The 22,955-nt window shown below is 37.7% G+C and overlaps 1 protein-coding gene across 1 annotated transcript in view; it reads left to right on the plus strand.

The window, feature by feature from the left end:
* Positions 1 to 22,228, plus strand: part of LOC126260506 (cell adhesion molecule 4-like) — a 265,855-nt gene extending 243,627 nt beyond the window's left edge. The window contains exon 5 of the mRNA XM_049957837.1: positions 22,061 to 22,228. Coding sequence (XP_049813794.1) covers positions 22,061 to 22,228 — 168 coding nt within the window. The remainder of the gene's footprint in view (positions 1 to 22,060) is intronic.
* Positions 22,229 to 22,955: the final 727 nt, after the last annotated feature.

Raw genomic sequence — 22,955 nt, forward strand, 5'->3', positions numbered from 1 at the left:
GACACATGGTATTAATCGCTCCATTCGATTAATCTCCTCAATTTTAACAAATATATCCTTTGAACTATGAAGGACAGCAAAATATCTAGGATCGTAGTACTATGTACAGAAACGACTTCGTCTGAAGCAGGACATTTGATTTGTGGATGAAGATTATCATAAGTACGTGTTTAACGTGTAAACAGAGAAACACAGGACACAGAATGCTGACGGAACAACTGAGGCAAGAGAAAAAATTTTGCTATTAGACAATTAGGGGGCATAAAACCAATATACTTTTTTGTGCCTGTGTAGGTCTGCCAGGCGTAGTAGTTCGTGATATGTTTAACAGTAAGCATATGAGGATGGCACCCGGTTCCGATTCACATTTTAGTGTGGTGTCCACTTGGAACACGGGGTTATTGCTTCAGATGGAGTTTTAAACACTGCACCGAATGAAATGATATCTATCTTCATTTTCTTTTTTTCAGCGTAATGGCACCTATCATGTCCGTCTCGTAGCTACAAAATTTAAAGAAACTCTCATTGTTTTAACGAGGTTTAGAGGCTAAATGGGTAGCAAAATTTTAGAACATCCTTAAGGCGATGTGATACGAAACAGGACTTACACATTAATTACGTACTATTTAGAACTTAGCTAAAAGTAATTATATTGTAGGAAATCAGTATTTTCCATAAATACCAATAAAAAAGTGGTCAACGGTTCAGTGGCATATCTTTCGGAAGTTCTTCATATTTCACATTTAATTCACTGCAGCAAAGATTTCCACTTTCTTTGTGTGTATAACAGTGAACATGAAACTGTAAAAAGCGCTAGGTGAGGGCAGCATTCCTTATGTGGATATTATATTCGCAAGTATTCTACGATTTTAGCACTTTCACGGCTAACTCTCAGTAGAGAAGCAAATTCCTAACCAGTCCTCAGTTTCCTATAAAGTTGGTCGCTGCAGTGACTTTCCTCAACTGGCTGAACTCCATTTGGAGCATTTGCCTTTTTCACACGATTTACTTCAAATGCATTGGTCCTGAGTGTCAAATGGAAATCATATGTCCATATATCCTCCAGTGAGGAAGGATGTAAACGGCGTGTACTAATATGTTTTATATACTTTCTGGGAAGCTGCTTCATTTAAAACAATAAAGCACACAAAATAATACGATAAGTAACAAGTGTTTACCTCAGAGCAAAGTTTCTCGAGTAAGTCTTCAATTCTGCGCAGCTTATTCTGTATCGGGCTGACAAGAAAACCAATAACACGTCAAAGATAATAATATTGTATGGAATACACTTCTATAGCAAACAATATATGCTAGTCATTTATCTAATAAGGAAAATGGTGGACAACTAGCTCGTAGGAATGCTAAATTATAGGTCGAACGCTGATTCTGTGTGTTGTATCCAAATCAAGGGCTTCGTTCGTGGTCGTAATTGTGGAGACAGTTACCAGTAATCAATGACGATACCGCACGGTGGAATGAGACGCTAATCATGTTACTCATGGAAGATAACTTGTAATAGTGTGCAGTTAGAGTAACAACGTCCAAGCAGCGGAACGGTACTAGTATGTGTGTGTGTGTGTGTGTGTGTGTGTGTGTGTGTGTGTGCGTGTGTGTGTGTGCGTGTGTGTTTACGGGGCTGACCAAATTTATTCATGCTTGACGGTGGCATTATAAATGTCTTACAGATATTATTAAAAATGCTCCTATGGTAACGAGTAACATAAGGTCATCATAAAAATGTTTGCCAGACAGAGTACGTTATATGAAATTAGCACGACCACTGAACTTTTGTAGCGTAGATAGAACAGAAAGCGAGTGGAGCGAAATCACCTGTTCTATCATTACCTGGGCCAGCGCTGAATATGTGGATGTATCGTTGTCGAAAGTAAAATATAAGCCGGCCTTAAGGTGATCCTTCCTAAGAAGAAAAATGTGCCTAAGGCTAATTCTAACGCATGAGACCGATGTGAACGTGAAACGCTTACATATTTGTTCAGATCTACCTACGCCAGAGAGATATTCGACGTTCACAACGACAATCAGTCTTGATAGTGACAAAAGAACAATATAAAAAGTAATACGATGAGTATAAAAAATACCCAACAGCTTCCGAGAACGTAACAAATGATTCCTGGTAAATTAACGTGGTATGATACTAAACGCTGTAACCTATAGGAAATTGCTGAATCTAAACAATTCTATCAAATTTACCTTACGCCTTTGTAAATGTGGAAGGACACGTACTATAGCGCCATAATGTCTGGGATGGTTTAACAAAATATTAAATTTTAAAAAATATATTGCAGTCATCTGGTTCCGACAACCTACATTCTCGGGATAACAGACGTATGCCAGAACTGAAAATCTTCGCTCCAAAATCTTACGTACAGAATTGCAGTTGGTGAGAAATTAAACGCTGTCCCTCCCTCCAACCATCTCTCCCCCCTCCCCCGCCCCCCTTCCACGTCACTGATGGAGAAGCCTTTATTTAAGGAAGGCAACGGGAGCAAACGCAATCGTGGTTGTCAATGACGGTATCAAATTCAGTACAAATAATGAAAAATAATTTCTGTGAAACAGTTTCACAAAACCCTTAGAAGCATATTTAAGATGAATAAAGGGATGGAAAAACAAAGTAGGAACACACAGAGATCTTAGACTGCAGTTGTAGATTCGGAATCAACGTACCCCCTCCCCCCCCCCCCCCCGCCCCAAATCCCTTTTGCTAACAACGCATTTTATTATTGTCGCTTTGGGAGCATAAAATTAAGCAAATTTTTTATTCATACATATACAGACAAATCTAATAACTGTGATGGCAAAAATTTTGGAGAAAACCAATTAAACAAGACGCTTTAGCGTGATGCACAATAGGAAATAATTTAATTTTTTGTTAGCGGAAGAGCTGATGAAGTCATCCAGATTGAACGTAGAGATAATTTGACTCTGTTAACGGTTTCTTAACTGTTTTCTTGTGCCATGTTACAATCAAGCAACATCAAATTGCATGTTAGTTTGTGTAACATGTTTTCAGTTTCTTTTTGGGATGGGCGTCAATGCTTGCAAGCAACATTTAAGCTCCCATATATAGAAATATTTGGTTTTTATTTCTGGTGAAGTTTCTAAATAATGAGCATCTTAAGCACACACCGTGTGAAGTTAAGTGAGTATCAGGTGCCTTTGCGGCTGCTTCTTTCGATTTTGTACTGCTGCTTTTCCTGTGCAACGGAAGTTACTTACAATAGGTAAGAAGAAGTCTTGAGTTAAGTTATTCGAGAAACGTGTTGACGAATACTTACTTGGATCTTTGCAAAGGGTCTGATCGTTTCTGAGAAGAGGAAGCCTGGCTTTGAAGAAAACTTTAGCTACATTGCCAGTGGATTAAGTACGATACGACCGGTTGGCGCACTGACCAGACAATGGGCCGAAGAGCAAAATGTGACCTTGGTCTTGACTGATATTCGGCTATAAGTGATGGGAAATATGGAATTGTTCGGTTATTTTACACGAGAAAAGAATTTGTTCTAGGAATTTCACATGAAATAGCGCAAAACGCAGAAATTTATTCAGCTACACGAAAAACATGGTAATATTCACATCGTAGCACCGGTGCGTCTTTTGTGGGCAACGATACTCAAAGGCAACATACCGTATTTTGAAAAAGAATGTATATAAATGTGTCAACATGACCATATACGCCTATTTTGAACAACACAGTGTTTTTTATTCACAATATATCTGTATGTGCTAACCAAACGATTAATAACGTAACATGGAAGAATGATCTAGAGGAATGATACTGTGATACTGGGAAAAATGTAACTATCTGATATAAATTTAAAAAGGAAATGTGCATATATTTTCAATCTAAAAATTTTTTGATTCGAGTGGCTCAGGTTTACATTTATTAAGATGGTCCTACCAAGAGCAACAACAATTACAACCAGTTTCCTTCATCGATGCTACGTTGATGCTAAAGTTGACGTATTTTGTCATCGCATCACTGATCAGTCTCACACTCAACGAGGAATCGTGACGGTGATAAGTTGGGTTAGACTTCATTTGCAGCCCATTAAGAAAAACTGGGAGCTTCCTCTCAATTTCGCTTTCAGAATAATCACACACATTCCTATTATTTTAAAATTTCAGCAGAACATGTGTCTAGCTCATGTCAACGTTATAAGATCTTTTTTGCGAAAGGTCGATGCTCGCCAACATCATTTCGATGTCAACAATTGCTACATTTTGTTTTTACGTGCAAAAAGAATTAGCTGTAATATCCATATACAAAATTGCATACAAACTTTCAGTTGACTTTACATAATAATAAAGGGAAACTCAATAGCTCCACACAGCGGAGATGTCAAACTACGAATATACTTATGAGTATATTCCATACAAAATGAGAATATCGTTAGAGAAATCGCATTATAAGCTTTTAGATACGTAGTACTCTCTTTCTAAAGAAAGTCTCCGTTTCTTTGAGTATACTAACAATTTTTTTTTTAATACGGGGATCAGTAAGGCGTTAACAGAAGGACTTTTCATGACCATTATGCGCCATATTTTTTTGTAAAATACACTTCCCTAATCAATATGACTGCGAATAATCTGTTTAATACTGATGTTTACTCTTTATCATTAAAATCAAGAGAAAAACACAAAATCAAATTATGACATATAAATCATTTTTCCCAAAAGGCCCAGAGAGATGCAAATGATTTTCTTCTATAAAATAAAGATCACATTCATCAGACTGAATTTCCGCACGATATACCAGGCCTACAGAGAGGAAATATGGTCCGGAAATGCTCAAATTTTCATCCGAAATATAAACATCTACGCACTGATACGGTAATCAACCTTGTTGGAAGAACCTGGATTACAAATGTTTTCCCCATCACATAACCGTACGTCTACCATCATATCGCTAGCCGTGCGTTACTACACTTTTGTAGCATTCTGCCACAGAATTTTCTATCACCGTACAGTCATTTTTAAAGTCTCCCACCCGTAGTTCCATAAGGATGACAAATACATGGCGCAGATGTACTACCTGAACCACTAAGTTCGCTACTGAGCCAGATAACAGCATGAACCGGTGATAATGGATGGAGTTTCTGGATGCCTGGTGCGATGTGGCACTGATTTTGAAGTGTTGGCAGAAGAGCCAACACCGTGTTGCTAGAGGAGGCCGAAATGCACGCGTTTTATTACACGCAGACTGGCGTGAGGTATCGCTCTTGACGGTGCAGGTTTTATAATAAATATCAATTGAATATGGCGCCTTGCTAGGTCGTAACAAATGACGTAGCTGGAGGCTATGCTAACTATCGTCTCGGCAAATGAGAGCGTGATTGTCAGTGAACCATTCCTATGAACGTAGGCTGTACAACTGGGGCGAGTGCAAGGACGTCTCTCTAGACCTGCCGTGTGGCGGCGCTCGGTCTGCGATCACTGACAGTGGCGACACGCGGGTCCGACGTATACTAATGGACCGCGGCCGATTTAAAGGCTACCACCTAGCAAGCGTGGTGTCTGGCGGTGACACCACAGATTTCATTTTTAGTTTTTGCCGAGCAGTCTCGTTCTTTTTATGCTGCTTTCCCTATAGAGTTATACCCACCTTTGCAGCTTCCTTTATACATTTTGACGTAGACCTATTGTAAACTCCCCACGGAAATTTAAATGACAATACTTAATAGAAATGGAGCCATGTGTAACCTTCCCGCAAAAATATTAATGACAAAGACAATTAAATAAAATTAGCTATCTGACGCAAGTATAAGTTCGCATAAAATAATGAAACATGATCCCATGACAATGGAACTACAGTGACAATCAAAACTCAGCTTAACCGAAATGTCGGTCTTTGGCCCTGTGCAAAAATCAGAATTAATTTCTTACCTTAATATAACTGCATGTCAAAATTCTGCTTTTATTCTGCGCCACAGCTTGCAGCAGATGTATCCCAATAACTAAATTTTGAAGTTAATTGAATTTTTTTGTTTAAAGGAAATGGAAGGAAATCGAATGATTCTTTGTTAAAAAATTGCTTTTAAATCAAAATTATTATTGGGGCGATTCTTTAAAGTTCATTACATTTAATTTACATTACTAGCTGAGCGCGATGCTGCTTAATAATATACCTTGTCCTGAATCTCGACCATTGCGGTGCCGACGCCCGCCGACTGCTCTGCGCTACCACTACTGACAGACTCCCGCTCGCTACATAACTCGGCTACTGCTCCCAACAGACTACTGCTCGCTACTGCGAGTGGAGCGCAACTGCACCAACTACATGCTCTCTGGTCAGAGATTCTACAATGCCTCGCCATCGCCGCCGCACAACATACGTGTTTCATAACCCTCCACTGGGGGGGGGGGGGGGGGGGTCAAAAATTTGGCAGCGATGGTGAGTCATTTGGACTTGCCAATCGCGGCAAAATTTTTCTGTAATTAATTAACTTTTACAGTTTACAAAAAAAATTCAGATGTAGTACATGAATTAAATGTTGTGCACATGCACCGAGTACAAAACACTTCAGACAAGACAAAATATAAGTACAAAACATATTAGTAAATCAGAAAAATGTATATACAAATTATTTGACAGATAACAAAGTGCACACGCACTGTAAGATTCTGTAGCATTTTCAGAACAAATTCATGTTGACAAGGGACATGAGTGCACATGCACTGCAGTGGAGAACATATCTGCAAAAGACGAAATGTATATACAATGAGTAACAAATGACATAAAACATATCACGAAATCATAAAAGGTATACAGAAAAGGCACAAATCATATTGAAAAATGAGAAAAGTGCACAGGCACTGAAGTTCAGTAGAAAACATATAAGTGCACATGTACTGAAAACTTTTGAACAGTTTCATAACAAATAAACGCAAGGGTAAATAATCAGCAAATCACAAAAAGTATATACAATATAGATGACAAGAGTGCACACATACTGCACTTCAGAACAAATCGAAAAATGTCTTTAGTATTTTCACAATAAATAAACATAATGGCAAAAAAAATCATGTCGACAAGTGACACAAGTGTACTCGCACTGGAGTTCAACAAATCGAAAAAAATGTATAGGCCATGAACATAAATGATGTTAGCTAAAATGATTTTCACTATTAGGATAGAAAGGAAAGGATTGCATCATGGTTGTAGCACTTTAGTTTGCACACAGCTGCACTGAAAGTCCATATCTTTCCACAGAATCACAACACTAAGTGATACAATCTGCAGTTCCGTTCCCAGAAGTATTTATCAGCGTATCAAGACACTGTAACGTCGTAGTAATATTCCATGCTATCATTTGGCAGTATACCAGGTACACCAAACAGTGGGACCATAATAACGTCTTCATCGCTTACAGTGGTGGACAGCATGTCGTGTCAACACCACGCTCTTAAGAGGCGGCACACCAACGTAGAATTAGTGCAAAAACCAAATATAGTGCTCCATGATAATGAGGATGGATAAGACAAATGGATGTTACAATATTTTCAGGTAGTTAGGTCAGAAGGTGAAGGACATTAACTAACACACAAGTCTTGAGTAGTGATTACATAAGTAGTTTGCGGCATCCATACTCTAGTTATTGAACATTTCTGTACCAAGTATTTTAGTATTACAGAATAATGTTCATAAAATTAAATTATTGCCATCATGGGTAGTCGTATTACAATAAACAGCGGCAATCTTTGTTCAGTTACACAATTACAATCATAGCATTAATAATCATGGGCATAATAAGTAGTCTCATTACAATAGACAGTGGCAATTACTAGCCAGTTATAAAATTACAATCATAGCATTAATAATCATGGGCATAATAAGTAATCTCATTACAATAGACAGTGGCAATTATTAGCCAGTTATAAAATTACAATCATAGCATTAATAATCATGGGCATAATAAGTAGTCTCATTACAATGAACAGTGGCAGTTATTAGCCAGTTACAAAGCATTATTATTCAGATAATTAAGAAGTCATTATTAAAGTGACATACTATTCAGAGCTGATCAGTATTATTCAGAATTATCATAAACTAGTGACATTATATGAGACTGGTAATACATTTTTTTTTTTTGTGCTAGCAATGCATTGCTTTGGGTAATTATAAGGGAAAGCAAGAAGAAATAAGAGAAAAAATTGCTTCTAGGTTGTTCCTATAAATGAAAAATGTGTAACGTCATTCGTCATGAGTCAGCTGTAGCAAGGTTATCACTTTATAAATGATAGACACAAATGGGTAAAAAAAATGCAAGTACTAGAACAGGTATAATAAGTAACAAGTTTAGTAAGTATCATGAAAAGCTTCTCCTGGAAAAAATACAAAATGGATTATTGAGCTGAAAGAAGAAACGCAGACTATACTGAGAAGTAGTGAACTTCGAATTAACAGGTAGTGAAATGTGTATAAAAATGTGTTCCATAGCTGTCCTTTCCAAAACCTTCAGTCATCCTACTATGCAATATAACACCTGCTGTCAAAGCAAACTGCAACAAATACTTAAATAACTACATAGCATAAATACCTAACTTCAACATTATCCTCATCTGTAAAGAAAAAAACTTCATTATCCATATTATCATAACTTCATTATCATCATCATCTGTAAAGAAAAAAACTTCATTATTCATAGTAGCATATTCTTCATCATTATTCTTCATCAGCATTCATTATCATCTGCAAAAATCACTTCATTATTCATCACACAACTATTCCTTATCTCTAGCATATTTCATCACTTAAAACTAAGATGTGTAGTTCTGTCTGACAGCTTGCATCAATCGCCATGTATTCTGAAAGAAAAAATTAGTTAAGACTACTATTCTGCGATGTGTATAGTATATTCTTGTTAATGCTTGTTAATCCTAATCCATTTACTCTTCTTCATAAAGTTATTGCATCTTCTTTCGTTTATTCCGTAGGTGAAATTCCCATTTCTGTTGAATTTATTTCCTTTACGCATCATTTCTTTCTGAAATTGATGAACAAAGATTAATGTCTTGCATTTAAATCATATACCCTTTAAATAATCACTGGTTAATGGTGACACAATTAAGCATACAGCATAACATGACAGAAAACGTAATATGTCAAAAGCATAGACAGTGTTTAAAGGCAAAAAGTGTACAGAGAATATCATAATGCAGCAGCAAAAAAAAGAAAAATAGTCACGATGTTGAGATATCATAGGGCAGAAAAAAAGTCAAAGTCAACTGGTGTGTGTTATACCTTAGCTATTTCATAATGTATACAAACAAAACGGGAAAACTATTATACACAAAAAAAAAAATGAAAAATGTCCACAGTCTGATGTGTAACGACAAGAAAAGCGACCTGTTAACCTTACCTTGCCGGGCACTTGCCAAGAAAAAATACGATAGTCATCATCAGTAATTAGTCATATAATTATAATTGCATAAGTGGTCATAAAAAAGTGTAAGTTCATCTGGAAAATATGCACGGTCTGATGTGTAACGACAAGAAGAGCGACCTGCTAACCTTACCTTGCCGGGCACTTGCCAAGAAAAAATACGATAATCATCAATAATTGTTCACATAAATATCTGGAAAATGTATTACAGTGTGATAAATCATAAAGTATGTTCATTCAATAAACGGTTTAACATTGGAGATATGGTGATTGCCTTTCGATTTTCTGGTTCTCAAAGTTTCGACGTGTACAACATTGGGGTGAGGAATTCTGCGAATCCGATATGGACCTGCGTATAGAAGTTCAAATTTACTGCACTTACCTTTTAATTTGCTGGATAAATAGTGTGTACGTACTAATATCTTCTGTCCAACGTGGAAGTCTCGGCGTCTACAAACCTGTTTTTGCTGTCTTCTCCGGCGCTCTGCGGCACGTTTGATGTTGTTCAGCGCAATGTCAATTATTTCGTGGTGTCGTAATCGACGAGATGTAGGAAATGTTACTAATTCTTTGATTTTGTTTGGTGGTTCAACGTTTTTCAGTATTACAGACGGAGATATCATAGTGGATTCATTTGGAATGGAATTAATTACATCTTGGAATGAGTGTATGTGTGTGTCCCAATTAACATGTCTTTTGTGGCAGTATGTTCTACACAGTTTACCAATTTCTTTCATTATTCGTTCACAAGGGTTCGAAGAAGCGTGGTACTTGGATATATAAATCGGAGAAATGTTTCTAGCTCATAACATGCGTGTCCATATAGCAGAACGAAATTGTGGTCCATTGTCAGAAATTACTTTCATCACATGCCCTACATGAAATAGAAAATGTTTTACAAATGCTTTCGAAACGGTTTTAGCAGTAGCTTTGCGTAACGGAGTGAAGGTAACAAATTTTGAAGTGAGATCAACAGCGACAAAGATGTAGCAAAAACCTCTGTTAGTTCTCGGAATTGGACCAAAAATGTCTACTGCGGCCATATGTCTTAATCTAACAGGTATAATGGGATATAATGGAGGAATATGTGAAGTGGTGTCAGACTTAGCTTTCTGGCAAATTTTACATGACGCTAAAACTCGTCGTATACGTTTTTCCATGTTCGAAAAATAACAGTTCTGTCTCAGTATAAGAAAACATTTTCTGGCTCCGTAATGTGCGTAACTTAAATGAGTGTACCAGATTAATTTGTTAGTCAGTTCGTCAGGAATGCATAATAACCAATTGTTGCTGTCAGGATGAGAGCGGCGAAACAGAATGTCATTGCGTACAGTGTAGTGGTTCCTAACCGTAACATTCTTATCTTGCCAAAGGTGTTTAATTTCTTTCCACACATTGTCTCTACTTTGCTCTTTTGCTATATCCTGTAATGACGATGAAATAAAATTTTCAAATGCTACTTGCTGAATGTACATAACGCTGAAATTTGCTTTGCAGAAGTTCGTTGCTACGTCTTGCTGATTGTTGCTGAGAGAACGGGATAATGCGTCTGCTATTACATTTTGTGTGCCGGGAATGTGAACAATCGTAAAATTAAATTCCTGCAAATAAAGTTTCCATCTACTTAACCTGTCGTGAGTGAATTTAGCCGAAAGTAAGAATTGAATAGCTCTGTGATCTGTGTAAACGGTCGTGTGTCTGCCATAAAGAAAGTGCCGAAATCTCGTAAAAGCCCATACAACACATAATGTTTCTAGTTCAGTAACGGAATAATTTCGTTCAGCAGGTGACAAAATGCGGCTTGCAAATGCGATGTTTTTAATTACTGTTGAACCATCTTCTTCAATTTCCTGAAAAATGTGTACGCCTAAAGCTGTGTTAGAACTGTCGGTGGCAATAGAAAAATTTCGAGTAAGATCTGGGTGCGATAAAAGTGGAGCATTCAACAAAGCATGTTTCAGGTTCACGAATTCAGAATGTGCTTGCTTATCCCATGACCAAATAGTATTTTTACCTGTTAATTGGCATAATCTAGGCGTGTCTAAAGCAGAGTGATGAATAAATTTGCGAAAAAAGTTAATTAAACCCAAAAAGCTGCGTAATTGTTTCTTCGTTGTGGGAACAGTAATGTCACGAAGAGCTTGAAGTTTTTCTGGATCAGGCGCAATGCCTTCTGCTGAAATTACGTGTCCAAGAAATTTTATAGAAGTTTTACCAAAATGCGATTTACTGAGGTTAACTGTTAGTCCTTGTGCATGAAAAGTTTGCAACAGTCGTTCTAAAATCAGATTGTGTTCAGACCAGTTAGCTTCTGCGATAAGAATGTCGTCTACGTACGTCGTAATTCTGTCTTTAAGTTCTGTCGGAAGTATTGTGTTCAAACCGCGAATAAAAGCTGCAGAAGAAATAGTTAAGCCGAATGGTAATTTGCAAAATTGATAACAGTCACCAAAACACAGAAAAGCTGTATATTTTCTGCAATTTGGATGAAGTTGAATTTGCCAAAATCCCGATTTCAAATCTAACGTAGAATAAATAGCAGTACCATGAAATTTCTGTAGTAGTTCTTCTAATGTCTGTGGTCGATCTGTTTCATTAATAATAATGTCATTAATGTGACGTGAATCAAGTACAAGGCGAAGTGAGCCATCTTTTTTCTTAACAATATGTAGCGGGTTTATGTACGGACTAACTGCTGGTTCAATAATTCCTTGATCGAGCATATCCTGCAATTCTTTTTTAACTTGTTCTCTATGAATATACGGAATAGGATAATGCTTTGCTTTAAATGTGTCGTGCTGTTTGACTTGAAATTCATACATAAATCCGGACATAGTACCAGGAATATTGTCGAAAACTGGAGCTTGTTCTAAAAGAATTCTGTGTAATTGCGTTCGTTCGTCGTCTGTATTTGCACTGCTTTGTTTGACTTTATCAGAAATCATTTGCATTACGTCGTAGTCAGCTTCGTCTGGAGTATTATAGTTATGTACGTACGTGTCTGTGAACAATGCGGGCTTACAGTCTATGTTACGTGTTGCGGAAATGACCTCTGTGCAGTTAATTGTTTGTTCTTCCGCAGATAATGATTGCTGAAACTCTAAAGCCAATTGCACATTTTCATCCTTCAACATTAAATAGGAATTCTGAAAATCAACCACGGCGTCATGTTGTACGAGAAAATTAGTACCTAAAATTACGTCTGTTGTCAATAAAGGAACAATCCAAAAATTTGAGTGAAAAGTATGACCTCCAATACAAAATGATAAATGTGTCTGTAATTTAACGTCTACTCCTTTACTCGATACTGCTCCTTTTACTTTCGTTTTGCCTAATGGTAATGTAGGATAAGTATTCTCTTTGTTGCATTCGTTAAAAGTTTCCTCATTTATAACTGACATAGGTGATCCGGAATCGATTACTGCCGAAAATTTCGATGAACCAATTTTAATTTCGATAACAGGATGTGAAATGATTTTCTGAATAACTGGTTTTTCCTGTAAAAGAGTGTCTCGAATGTCGTCGAAAGTAATAACATTTTCGTAGACAACATTTTGCGTGTCAAAAGTAGTGCTTGTGTTATTGGAAGATGCGTCCTGTACAGTATCTAGTCAGATTCTATCTGACGTGTTATTATTATCAGGAGGATGTTGTGGCATTTGTACAATTTGAACAGTTCTATTACTTCTTCCAGACGCATTACGCTCTGGATGATACCTACTGTCGGGTTCATTCATGAGAATAGGTTCTTGTGGACAATTTTGCTGTTGGTATGACCGACTGTTATTAAACGTACGCTGATAATTGTGCTCATCATTTTTACGTCTGTCGTGATACTCATTCCTATACGGTGCATTGCGATAGGAATTGAAATACTGTCTTCTCTGTACGTAGTTATTTCCTTGCTGCCGTGCATTACTATTTGTTGTATCAGGGACTACACGTGCACGCGGCGAAACATTAAAGCCTGGTTGACCTTGTGCATTCCATTGTTGGTTAGGTATGCTAACCGGCTGACTTTCATGTTGTTGTGGCGGAAAACGTCTATTGTTACCAAAATGTGGTTCCTGTTGCTCATAATTTTGACGATACCGATAATTAGAATTTTGTCTGTTACCAAAGTTCTGGTGGTTGTCAGTCCTAAAGCATCTATCACTTCTACCATTGAAATTACGTGTCTGATCATAATTGCTGTACGTTTGTTGGCCTTGGTTGTTATACGAAAAATTTTTGTTTACAAAGGAATAATCAGATTGCTGCACTTCTAAGAGCTGTAACAGATCTCTGAATGCTGAAATATTTTCTTTTTGCTGGCCGGTTAAAAGTGACACTCTTAATGACCGTGGTAATTTAGAGATACATAATTGAATGAGTGCGGATTCACTATAGGGTTCACTTAAATACTGGTTTTGTTGCACCATGTGCTCAAAAAATTGCGTCACACTGGGAAAATTGGAGTTCTCATAATTCGGTAAACTGATTAACTGATCTTTAATTCCGCGCTGTGTCGTCTTCGACCAATACGCTGATAGAAAAGCATTCTGAAATTCTTCTACTGAGTAACATTGTCTCGCGATCGGCCTCATACGAGTTGCCGGTTCGCCTTCCAGAAAGCTGCAAATAAATTCAAGTTTATGCGTAACGGGCCAAGTCGGTGGAAAATCAAAGCTAAATTGTTGAATCCAATCCAGTGGGTGAATCTGTGTTCTGTCATTCTTAAACACTTTAAATTTTCTTACTGACAGAAAATGTTTGTAATCGAAATTATCGTCTCTGTGTGATGGAACAGGTTCAGGATTGTAAGAAAATCTGTTGAACTGTGGTTGTTCGGAATCTAAGTCCCGTACTCTTTGTAGATTACTCAAATTACACGCGCTGCGTGACTCTGGCAAATGTTCGAAAAGTGGCATCTGCTGTGATGTGTTATTAACTGAAATGTTTTTCATCTCTGTTACCTCCTGCTGTAAACTTGACAATTTTCTACGCAAGGTGTTATTAGACGAATCGATCTCATTAATTGTCTGCTGTAAATTTTGAAATTCAGGTGTTTGATTAAATGAAACCGGTGAAGTATCGTCTGATTTATTGTCATTAGTACTTTCGATCACATCAATACGACTGGCCAATTCATCACATTTTTCAGTCAGTATTTTTACCTGATCATCGGTTTTAGTGTCAGTGGTATTAATCTGGTTTTGCAATTTACGTGTTGTTTCGTTCAGTTTTCTAACGTCAGCTTTGACGACATCGGAATCCTGTGTTAGTTCTAATTGTTCGAGTCTGTCGGTCACTGTTTGAAAATCGGTTGTGTATGTGTCTGTTTTCGACTTAAGATCCGAAATTTCGTCACGTAATTCTGTGTGCGACTGTTTGATGGTATTAATTTCGTCGGACACTGTGGCAATATTGTTGTCTACATATGTTTTCGCCTTCGCAAACATTTTACGTTTGTCTTCTTGTCTCTGTGCAGTGATTGTTTCCATTACTTGGCGTTTTACTTTATTTTGATCCTCAATAAATTTGCGGAAACGCGTATCACTGTTTTGTATGTGAAGACTAAGACGTTCGTTAATCTGTGTGTTCTGTTGTTCGATTTCGCATCAATCTTTTCATCCATTGTGCGCGAAAGTTCTACCGTCATTGCTTTAAACTCGTCGCGTAATTGTGTAGCCTTTTCAGAGCATTGTTTAGCGACTCCGCTAATTTCGTCTCTGAGTGTTTCTGTTGCAGCTGTTTGTAATTCCCTTAATTCCTGAGCAACAGACTTAATTTCTTCGCTACTTTTTCTTGAACAAGCCTCAATTTCCTCGCGTAACTGTTCCTTAGTGTCATGACACTGCGCGGCAACGGCTCTAATTTGTTCGCTTAACTGTCTGGAATTGTCGTCTAATTTTTCATTAAGCTGTCTGGAATTGTTGTCTAATTTTTCATTTAAGTGTTGTTTAAGGTTTTCGTTATCTTGTTTGTTCTGTTCTCTAAGTTGTTTGAGATTTACATCATTGTTGTCTAATTTTTCATTAAACTGTTTGGAAGTGTTGTCTTGTTTTTCAAGAACTTGTAGCAATAATGCCATCAATTGATCCGAGGTAACATTACCTACTTTATTCACTGTGCTGTTTAATGGTGGATCTAAAATTGTCTCGCTTTCTGTAACCATTTGGTTATTCTGAGATTCACAAAAGGGTTTGTCAGTCGGATGTACACTGTCAGACATTATTTCGGAATTAAATAAATCCGTCGCACTTTGTGTATCCCGCTCATTTTGTCTGTACATTATTTGAATTTTTCAAACCGGGTGTATTAAACTGGGCAGCGCTCATTACAATAGAGCCCCCCGCGTCATCAATTGTCGTCAAATTAACAGTGGAGACAATTGAGTTCGCTTGTTCATCATTAAGGCAAAAGTCATCATTAGTGGTTGGAATGCACTGATTGTTAGTGAACGCAGGATTGTCATCATTACACTGCGTGTCACAATTACTATCGGTCACGTTGTTTAAGTCGGTAATTTCATTCAAAATACCTCGCGATACACTATTCACCGTCTTTCGCGGCATTTTTACAACAGTCACAATTATTCAAAAAAAAAAAATAAGCACAAATACAAAAGCAACACACAAATACAACAGAGCAACGAATTGCCGATGACCTGAGGAAAGAAAGTCACAAATTAGTAAAAGCGTTGCGCCAAATTATAATTATATTTAAGCAAATAAGAGCAGATATCTGACTGTTTTTCAAAAGATTCTCTACGAAATACGATCCTGGACTGGGTGTCGCCAAGTGTAACCTCCCCACGGAAATTTAAATGACAATACTTAATAGAAATGGAGCCATGTGTAACCTTCCCGCAAAAATATTAATGACAAAGACAATTAAATAAAATTAGCTATCTGACGCAAGTATAAGTTCGCATAAAATAATGAAACATGATCCCATGACAATGGAACTACAGTGACAATCAAAACTCAGCTTAACCGAAATGTCGGTCTTTGGCCCTGTGCAAAAATCAGAATTAATTTCTTACCTTAATATAACTGCATGTCAAAATTCTGCTCTTATTCTGCGCCACAGCTTGCAGCAGATCTATCCCAATAACTAAATTTTGAAGTTAATTGAATTTTTTTGTTTAAAGGAAATGGAAGGAAATCGAATGATTCTTTGTTAAAAAATTGCTTTTAAATCAAAATTATTATTGGGGCGATTCTTTAAAGTTCATTACATTTAATTTACATTACTAGCTGAGCGCGATGCTGCTTAATAATATACCTTGTCCTGAATCTCGACCATTGCGGTGCCGACGCCCGCCGACTGCTCTGCGCTACCACTACTGACAGACTCCCGCTCGCTACATAACTCGGCTACTGCTCCCAACAGACTACTGCTCGCTACTGCGAGTGGAGTGCAACTGCACCAACTACATGCTCTCTGGTCAGAGATTCTACAATGCCTCGCCATCGCCGCCGCACAACATACGTGTTTCACTATTGCTGTATACTGTCTATTCACAAAGGAGTAAATTTTGTTCTTTGTGTCTTTATGGTTAAACGGTTCGTGTGTTCCATTTAAGCCATCCGAGAATTCACGTATACATGTGTGAGGAAAAAATACCACAACGAAGCAACCGATATACTGCACCGCTGATTACCCTCAGGCGCGCGGATTCGGTCTTGGTCCACCCCATCTCCCTACGTTACATGCTGACGAGCTACTGGTTGATTTATACTTGCTCCAGCGTTAAAAAAATATTAAGGTACATAGAGAGTGAATACCCTTTTTTCAAACTGCATATTGTTATGATGATCCAAGGCGCATAAATAAAGTAAGCCTGACTAGCACTATTGTAGTATATTTTCATGTAGTATTATTTGGCGCTGCGTTTGTTTTTACAGTGTTATTTTCACTTCACAACTGCTTTCCTGCCACGCTGAAGAAAATGTTATCTATAGAACTTGACTATGTTTCCGAACTTAGTTACTCACATATCTCAGTAGACGTTATTGGTAAAATAGTATGACTGTTCATACAAAATAAAGGAAGGTATAAGGCTCTGAGGGCGGATCGTGAATCTTCATGTGTCCGCCAAAGATAAGTTTTAGAGTTCGACTCCCAGTCCAGCAAACGGTTTTAATACGGCAGGATGTTTCACAACACTTCTTCATCCTCTGGAAAGATTTGTTCTTTTATAAGCCCACTTTCGACAAACAACACCTCTTGTTAGGTCAGTAGTGATATTGTGACAAAGCATTACACCTTAGTAATGTGTTGATATTGATCGAAAACGGTTATTGTAATTCTTTTTTTAACTGGAGATTTATAGAAGAGGCTGAAGTAGGCAGCATGACTGCAACATATTTGTTGTATTCAGTTACATAAATGTCGTTGTAACGACAGATATTGTATTTATTACAGAATTATTTTTCATTTCAATACTAGACGGATTTTTAGCCTGTGAAGATGTTACTACTTGGGTGACCCATAAATAATGAAAGAATTGCAAAACAGTTGGTTTTCAACCGACAGGTTTAGTTACAGTTGAGGCAGTATAATTTATAGCGTCGCAGTAGGATTTGAATACTGCCTAAATAAATCGTCAGAAAAATCAATGTGTTTGCGATGTGACACAGAAATGCAGAGCAGGCCTAGTACTACCGTTTATTTGATGTGATATGAAGCTGTATTTATTGTGGCAGTGAAAACCAGAGCATATAGCTTAGCAGAAATGAATGGAACTCGTTATGAAAGGTAATCATTCAGAACTGGCGGATAAATATTGAAAGAAGAGAGGTAATTGCGAAGAAATTTTGGATAATGGAAGAAGTAATTTAATTCATCGTCGAAAGGAGATACAAAAATATTCAAGAAGATAATAAGTAAACCAAAAGAAGAAACGGAAGAAAGATAAAGGCAAATGGATGCAGAATAAAAGTGGAGAAATGGAAATGGTCTTCGGAAAGACAAATTAAGCACATAATATAATTAAAACAAAGTTAGTAGAATTAAAGGCATTAAGAATGCAAAAGAAACTCCACGCAGAGGAGATAATTGATAGGTGGATAGAGTTCACTGAGGGCCTGAGGGCTACGCCTTTGCTCGTCTAGGGGAAGATCTTATTACGTAAATGCATCACTTTGATTTACAGTGCTACTGTATGATGGTTACTGACAACTGTTAAGAATTCGACTTGCTACGTAGAAACATAGTTGCAGGTTTTACATCTCTAACGTACCTGCACGAGATTTAAGTTTTCACAAATCAAATTTATTGCCCAGTCAATATTATTGTCTCTGGTGATTGACCCCAGCAGTTGCACAGCAATAAATTATGTGATTCGAGCACCAAATGTTGGATAACAGATCATAGATTCAATAAATAAACTAGCCGGAAGAATACCAGACTGTGTTCGAAGCTACAAATTACGACAAGATATCCTCACTCAAACCATTACAATGGTTAATTATCCTGTAGGTCAATTAGATATGAAATTCAAATAACTTTTTCCACTAACTGATTTGCCACACTGCAAAATTATCAGAGTCGTAACTGATCCTTGCGACTCTCCCAGAAACTAAGCAGAAAATTACACAAAATTTGTCAGAGTCCACGTGGGACGAGAAATATTTTCAGACACGTAAGTCGCAACTGGACCACCGCTCATATCGACCGGCAGACCTCAAAGCCAGACAGACTGACCACCAGGCTGCGAGAACCAGACAACAACGAGTGTTGTTACTGCCAACACATACTGCCATGCTGTCAGTGTGTCTGTCTTCATATATAAAATGCTGAATTTAACTAATTTTCAGCTGAATTTAATCTCTCATCTTCTTAGAGTTATCGATCATAATATTATCGCCGTCCACGCGTCTCTTCGGAAGCAACAGTTCGGACGCTCAAATTATTTTGCGGCATGATTACATTGTAAGTTATAAAGTAGTAACTAAATATATCATTCTCAGTAACTTCTTTTATACAAAACACTCAAATGAAATTTTATGTCATGTGATGCGTAATAAAACTTTTCATATGATATCTCGTGTGTTTTTCTACACACTATGGTTTGCGCTGGACGTGCGCTGATGGTTACAGGCAATTTATACTTTCCAACGGCCAGTGGTGTTGGCGTCACGGGATTGCTTAAAAACGCACACGTGTACCGCACTCGGCTTTTCGAAAGCGAGACGTTGATCGGCGGAAAATGCAGGTTCCGAGAGGCGAGAAGCAATCCCGTAATAGCTGCCAGCGCAATTAAAGCTTGGCGCTTGACCTTTGCAACCAACACGTTGAAACGACATGTCGTGTTACAAGATGTATATCGCAATCATAAGAAAAATTTTTTGAACCTATAGAAACAAAAGTATAAAGTATTCAGTACATCTGCAGAGCTATCATTTAATATGTTAAACCTTGGATGCATCAAAGAGGTTATTTAGATCCGGCAACCTTCCACTTTATCAATAAAATCGCTTCAAAATTGTTTATTTTTGTTTAAATTCTGTGTAATCCTTGGCAACACAACTGGCTTTTTTTTAAACGAAACATTATTTGGTGCACGTCAAAAATCATTAGTTTCTCTGTACTATTTTTTAATGCACACATCTAATGCATGGGAGGGGTCCTTTCGTCCCATTAGCGAACAAGTCAACTTTCAAATAGTTTATTTATATTTGGCCTGAACTCAACAATATCTTGGCAAGATTACTGATAACAATCAATAGATCGGCAAGTATCTTCTCACTGTTGGAAACTCAGAAGTGCTGAAGAGGCTACAGCTGAAGATTCTTTTTTGACATAAACGAATTCCTTCAGGCCAAAACGGTTTCAGCTGAACGTAAGTTTCATTTTCACGAACTGAATGATTATGCACGATACTTTTACCTTTTGCTTACATCACAGATTCCATTACATCTGTTGCAGACAAGAAAGAAAGTCATCTGAAGTCAGCACATGTGGTCTGAATTTTGGTAAACGATTCCTGAAAAGCTTGAAGATAAAGCTTTCTTTGATGAGGAAGATGACAGTGACACTCATGGAGCCTAGGATAATAAATCTGCAACTTCCAGCATTCGAAGCGAAGAATAATTACAGCAGTGTTAATTTCTTTTTTGGTTGTGATGGAAGTGAGTGACGTAACATACCGCCACCACGAACTCGATTTCGGGTACGAAATAACATGAAAATTCAAACTGAACGATTAACAGGTAGTGTAGCTGTTGCTCTAAGAACTTATGGGACTATTTTATATTAGAGAAGAGCGTGCGTTGTATAAATTTGAAACGTAGACTCATTCGTAGTATCAAGAACAAATAGGCAATATATTACATCTGAGTGTGTGAATCACTTTTTGGGCCATGATCAGACAAAATAAATGAGTTTGGCTCCTTATGTAATAAAAACAATTACAATTTGGGAGAAATCTCAACAGATAATGTTATAGATAGTTTTTTTAAGAGGAATACCATTATCTGAAGAACTTTTGCAGGGAAAGCTTACAGATATGGTAACTTTGAAAGAGAACATGGAAACTCCATCAGAAATGAGCCCTTACCTATACAGAGATGCCGGGTCCTTATAACATGCTTTTCAAGACAATTTGGCAAATATAGATTACGTGGCTAGAAAGAGCAAAAGTATCATACTGGTAAGTTCTTTGCATCACGGTGCCATAGAAGAGTAAGGGCCTAAAAAGAAACCATAGTTCAATAACAAATTTAAATCGGAGGTTTATTATCTTGTTCAGAAGCCAGTATCATACAAATGCAAGAAACAGCCAAGAAGTTAGCCCTTTGAGTTACGGACAAACGTAATGGATATAGGACCCATTTTCACAGCAACATCCCAAATATCACAAAGGTAGATCTGATACGAGGATATCTTTCCTCCAGAACATTAGTACTACAAATATTATGTACTCATATGGAGAAATGACTCAAAAACCCATGCCTCCAGAGGAATGTTTCACAAGCTATAGATGTGACGTTACTCACCAATAAAGCGAGTACTAGAGCATCGCCAAAAGTAGTAGTTATGTGTGCTGAGATAGATCAGAGAGAAAAAGTTACCAAATAAGCAGAAAATGCACAAAGCATACTGCCAAAGACATTTTTATCATTCTAAACTAAAATATACTTGTTATACTTCACGTAAATGTGTCGCCAAGGTCTAAAGTCCTATAATATCCCCAATTTTGTAGCCTTCTGAAGACGACAAATTAATTTGTCGAAACCGGTAAGGCGTAATAAAACGTATTTGCAACTGATCACTGAAATTTATTCTAAAATAAATTAATTATAATGAACTGGGTAATTTTTCTAAGCAGAACTTCTGCAAAAGACCCAGTAAAATTGTAGGTTTGTTCCTTAATCTAACAAAAATTACAACAAGTTTCATAAGATTATAGTTCGTGTGTTAGAATAAAAGTCACAGTATTATAATAAATCCTTCCTTACTCGTTCTATCACCAAACCCTTCAATAAATAATTTTTGTTTTGTTTTTTTCTGAGCTATTGGTCCTGTAGACCCCACATTTGCGAGCCCAGCCACTCTTGCGTCCAAGCATTAATAAAGCGATACAATATCCATCGTGGCATTCTACTTGTCCATGCAACACGTCACGGCAGACAGCAAACAAGCGGTTACCTTCTCTCCAACAGGGCGAGGTGATACTGCACAACACGTCGGCGGGCGTGATTGTCAGCAGCAGCCACCTGGCGCTGCAGTCGGTGACGCGCCGGCAGGCCGGCAGCTACTCCTGCATCGCGTCCAACGTCGAGGGCGACGGCCGCAGCAACGTCGTCAACCTCGCCGTCAAGTGTGAGTGAAACATTCAAGCTTGCTTCATACTAATACTCAGGAAACCCTCAGGTACACCCAGAGGCTACGTTTCTTAATTTTTCATCGTACAATTGCTACTCACATGAGTGACAGTGGCTGTTATAGAACTTCGTTCCTTTCGGCCAAACATCACTCTAGGCTGGGAATATTAGGGCACAAGCGCTCTTGCTTGGGATTATTTGTGAGAGAACTTCTAGTAATGGCACTTCCCTGATGTTGTTGTTGTGGTCTTCAATCCAGAGACTGGTTTGATGCAGCTCTCCATGCTACTCTATCCTGTCCAAACTTCTTCTCACTACCTACTGCAACCTACATCCTTCTGAATCTGTTTAGTGTATTCATCTCTTGGTCTACCTCTGCGATTTTTACCCTCCACGCTACCCTCCAATACTAAATTGGTGTTCCCTTGATGCGCCAGAATATGCCCTACCAACCGATCCCTGCTTCTAGTCAAGTTGTGCCACAAATTTCTCTTCTCTCCAATTCTATTCAATTCCTCCTCATTAGTTATGTGATCTACCCATCTAATCTTTATCATTCTTCTGTAGCACCACATTTCGAAAGCTTCTATTCTCTTTTTGTCTAAACTACTTATCGTCCATGTTTCACTTCCATGGCTACACTCCATACAAATACTTTCAGAAACGACTTCCTGACACTTGAATCTACACTCAATGTTAACAAATTTCTCTTCTTCAGAAATGCTTTCCTAGC

The sequence above is a fragment of the Schistocerca nitens genome, chromosome 5 (assembly GCF_023898315.1).
Source record: "Schistocerca nitens isolate TAMUIC-IGC-003100 chromosome 5, iqSchNite1.1, whole genome shotgun sequence".
NCBI lineage: Eukaryota > Metazoa > Arthropoda > Insecta > Orthoptera > Acrididae > Schistocerca > Schistocerca nitens.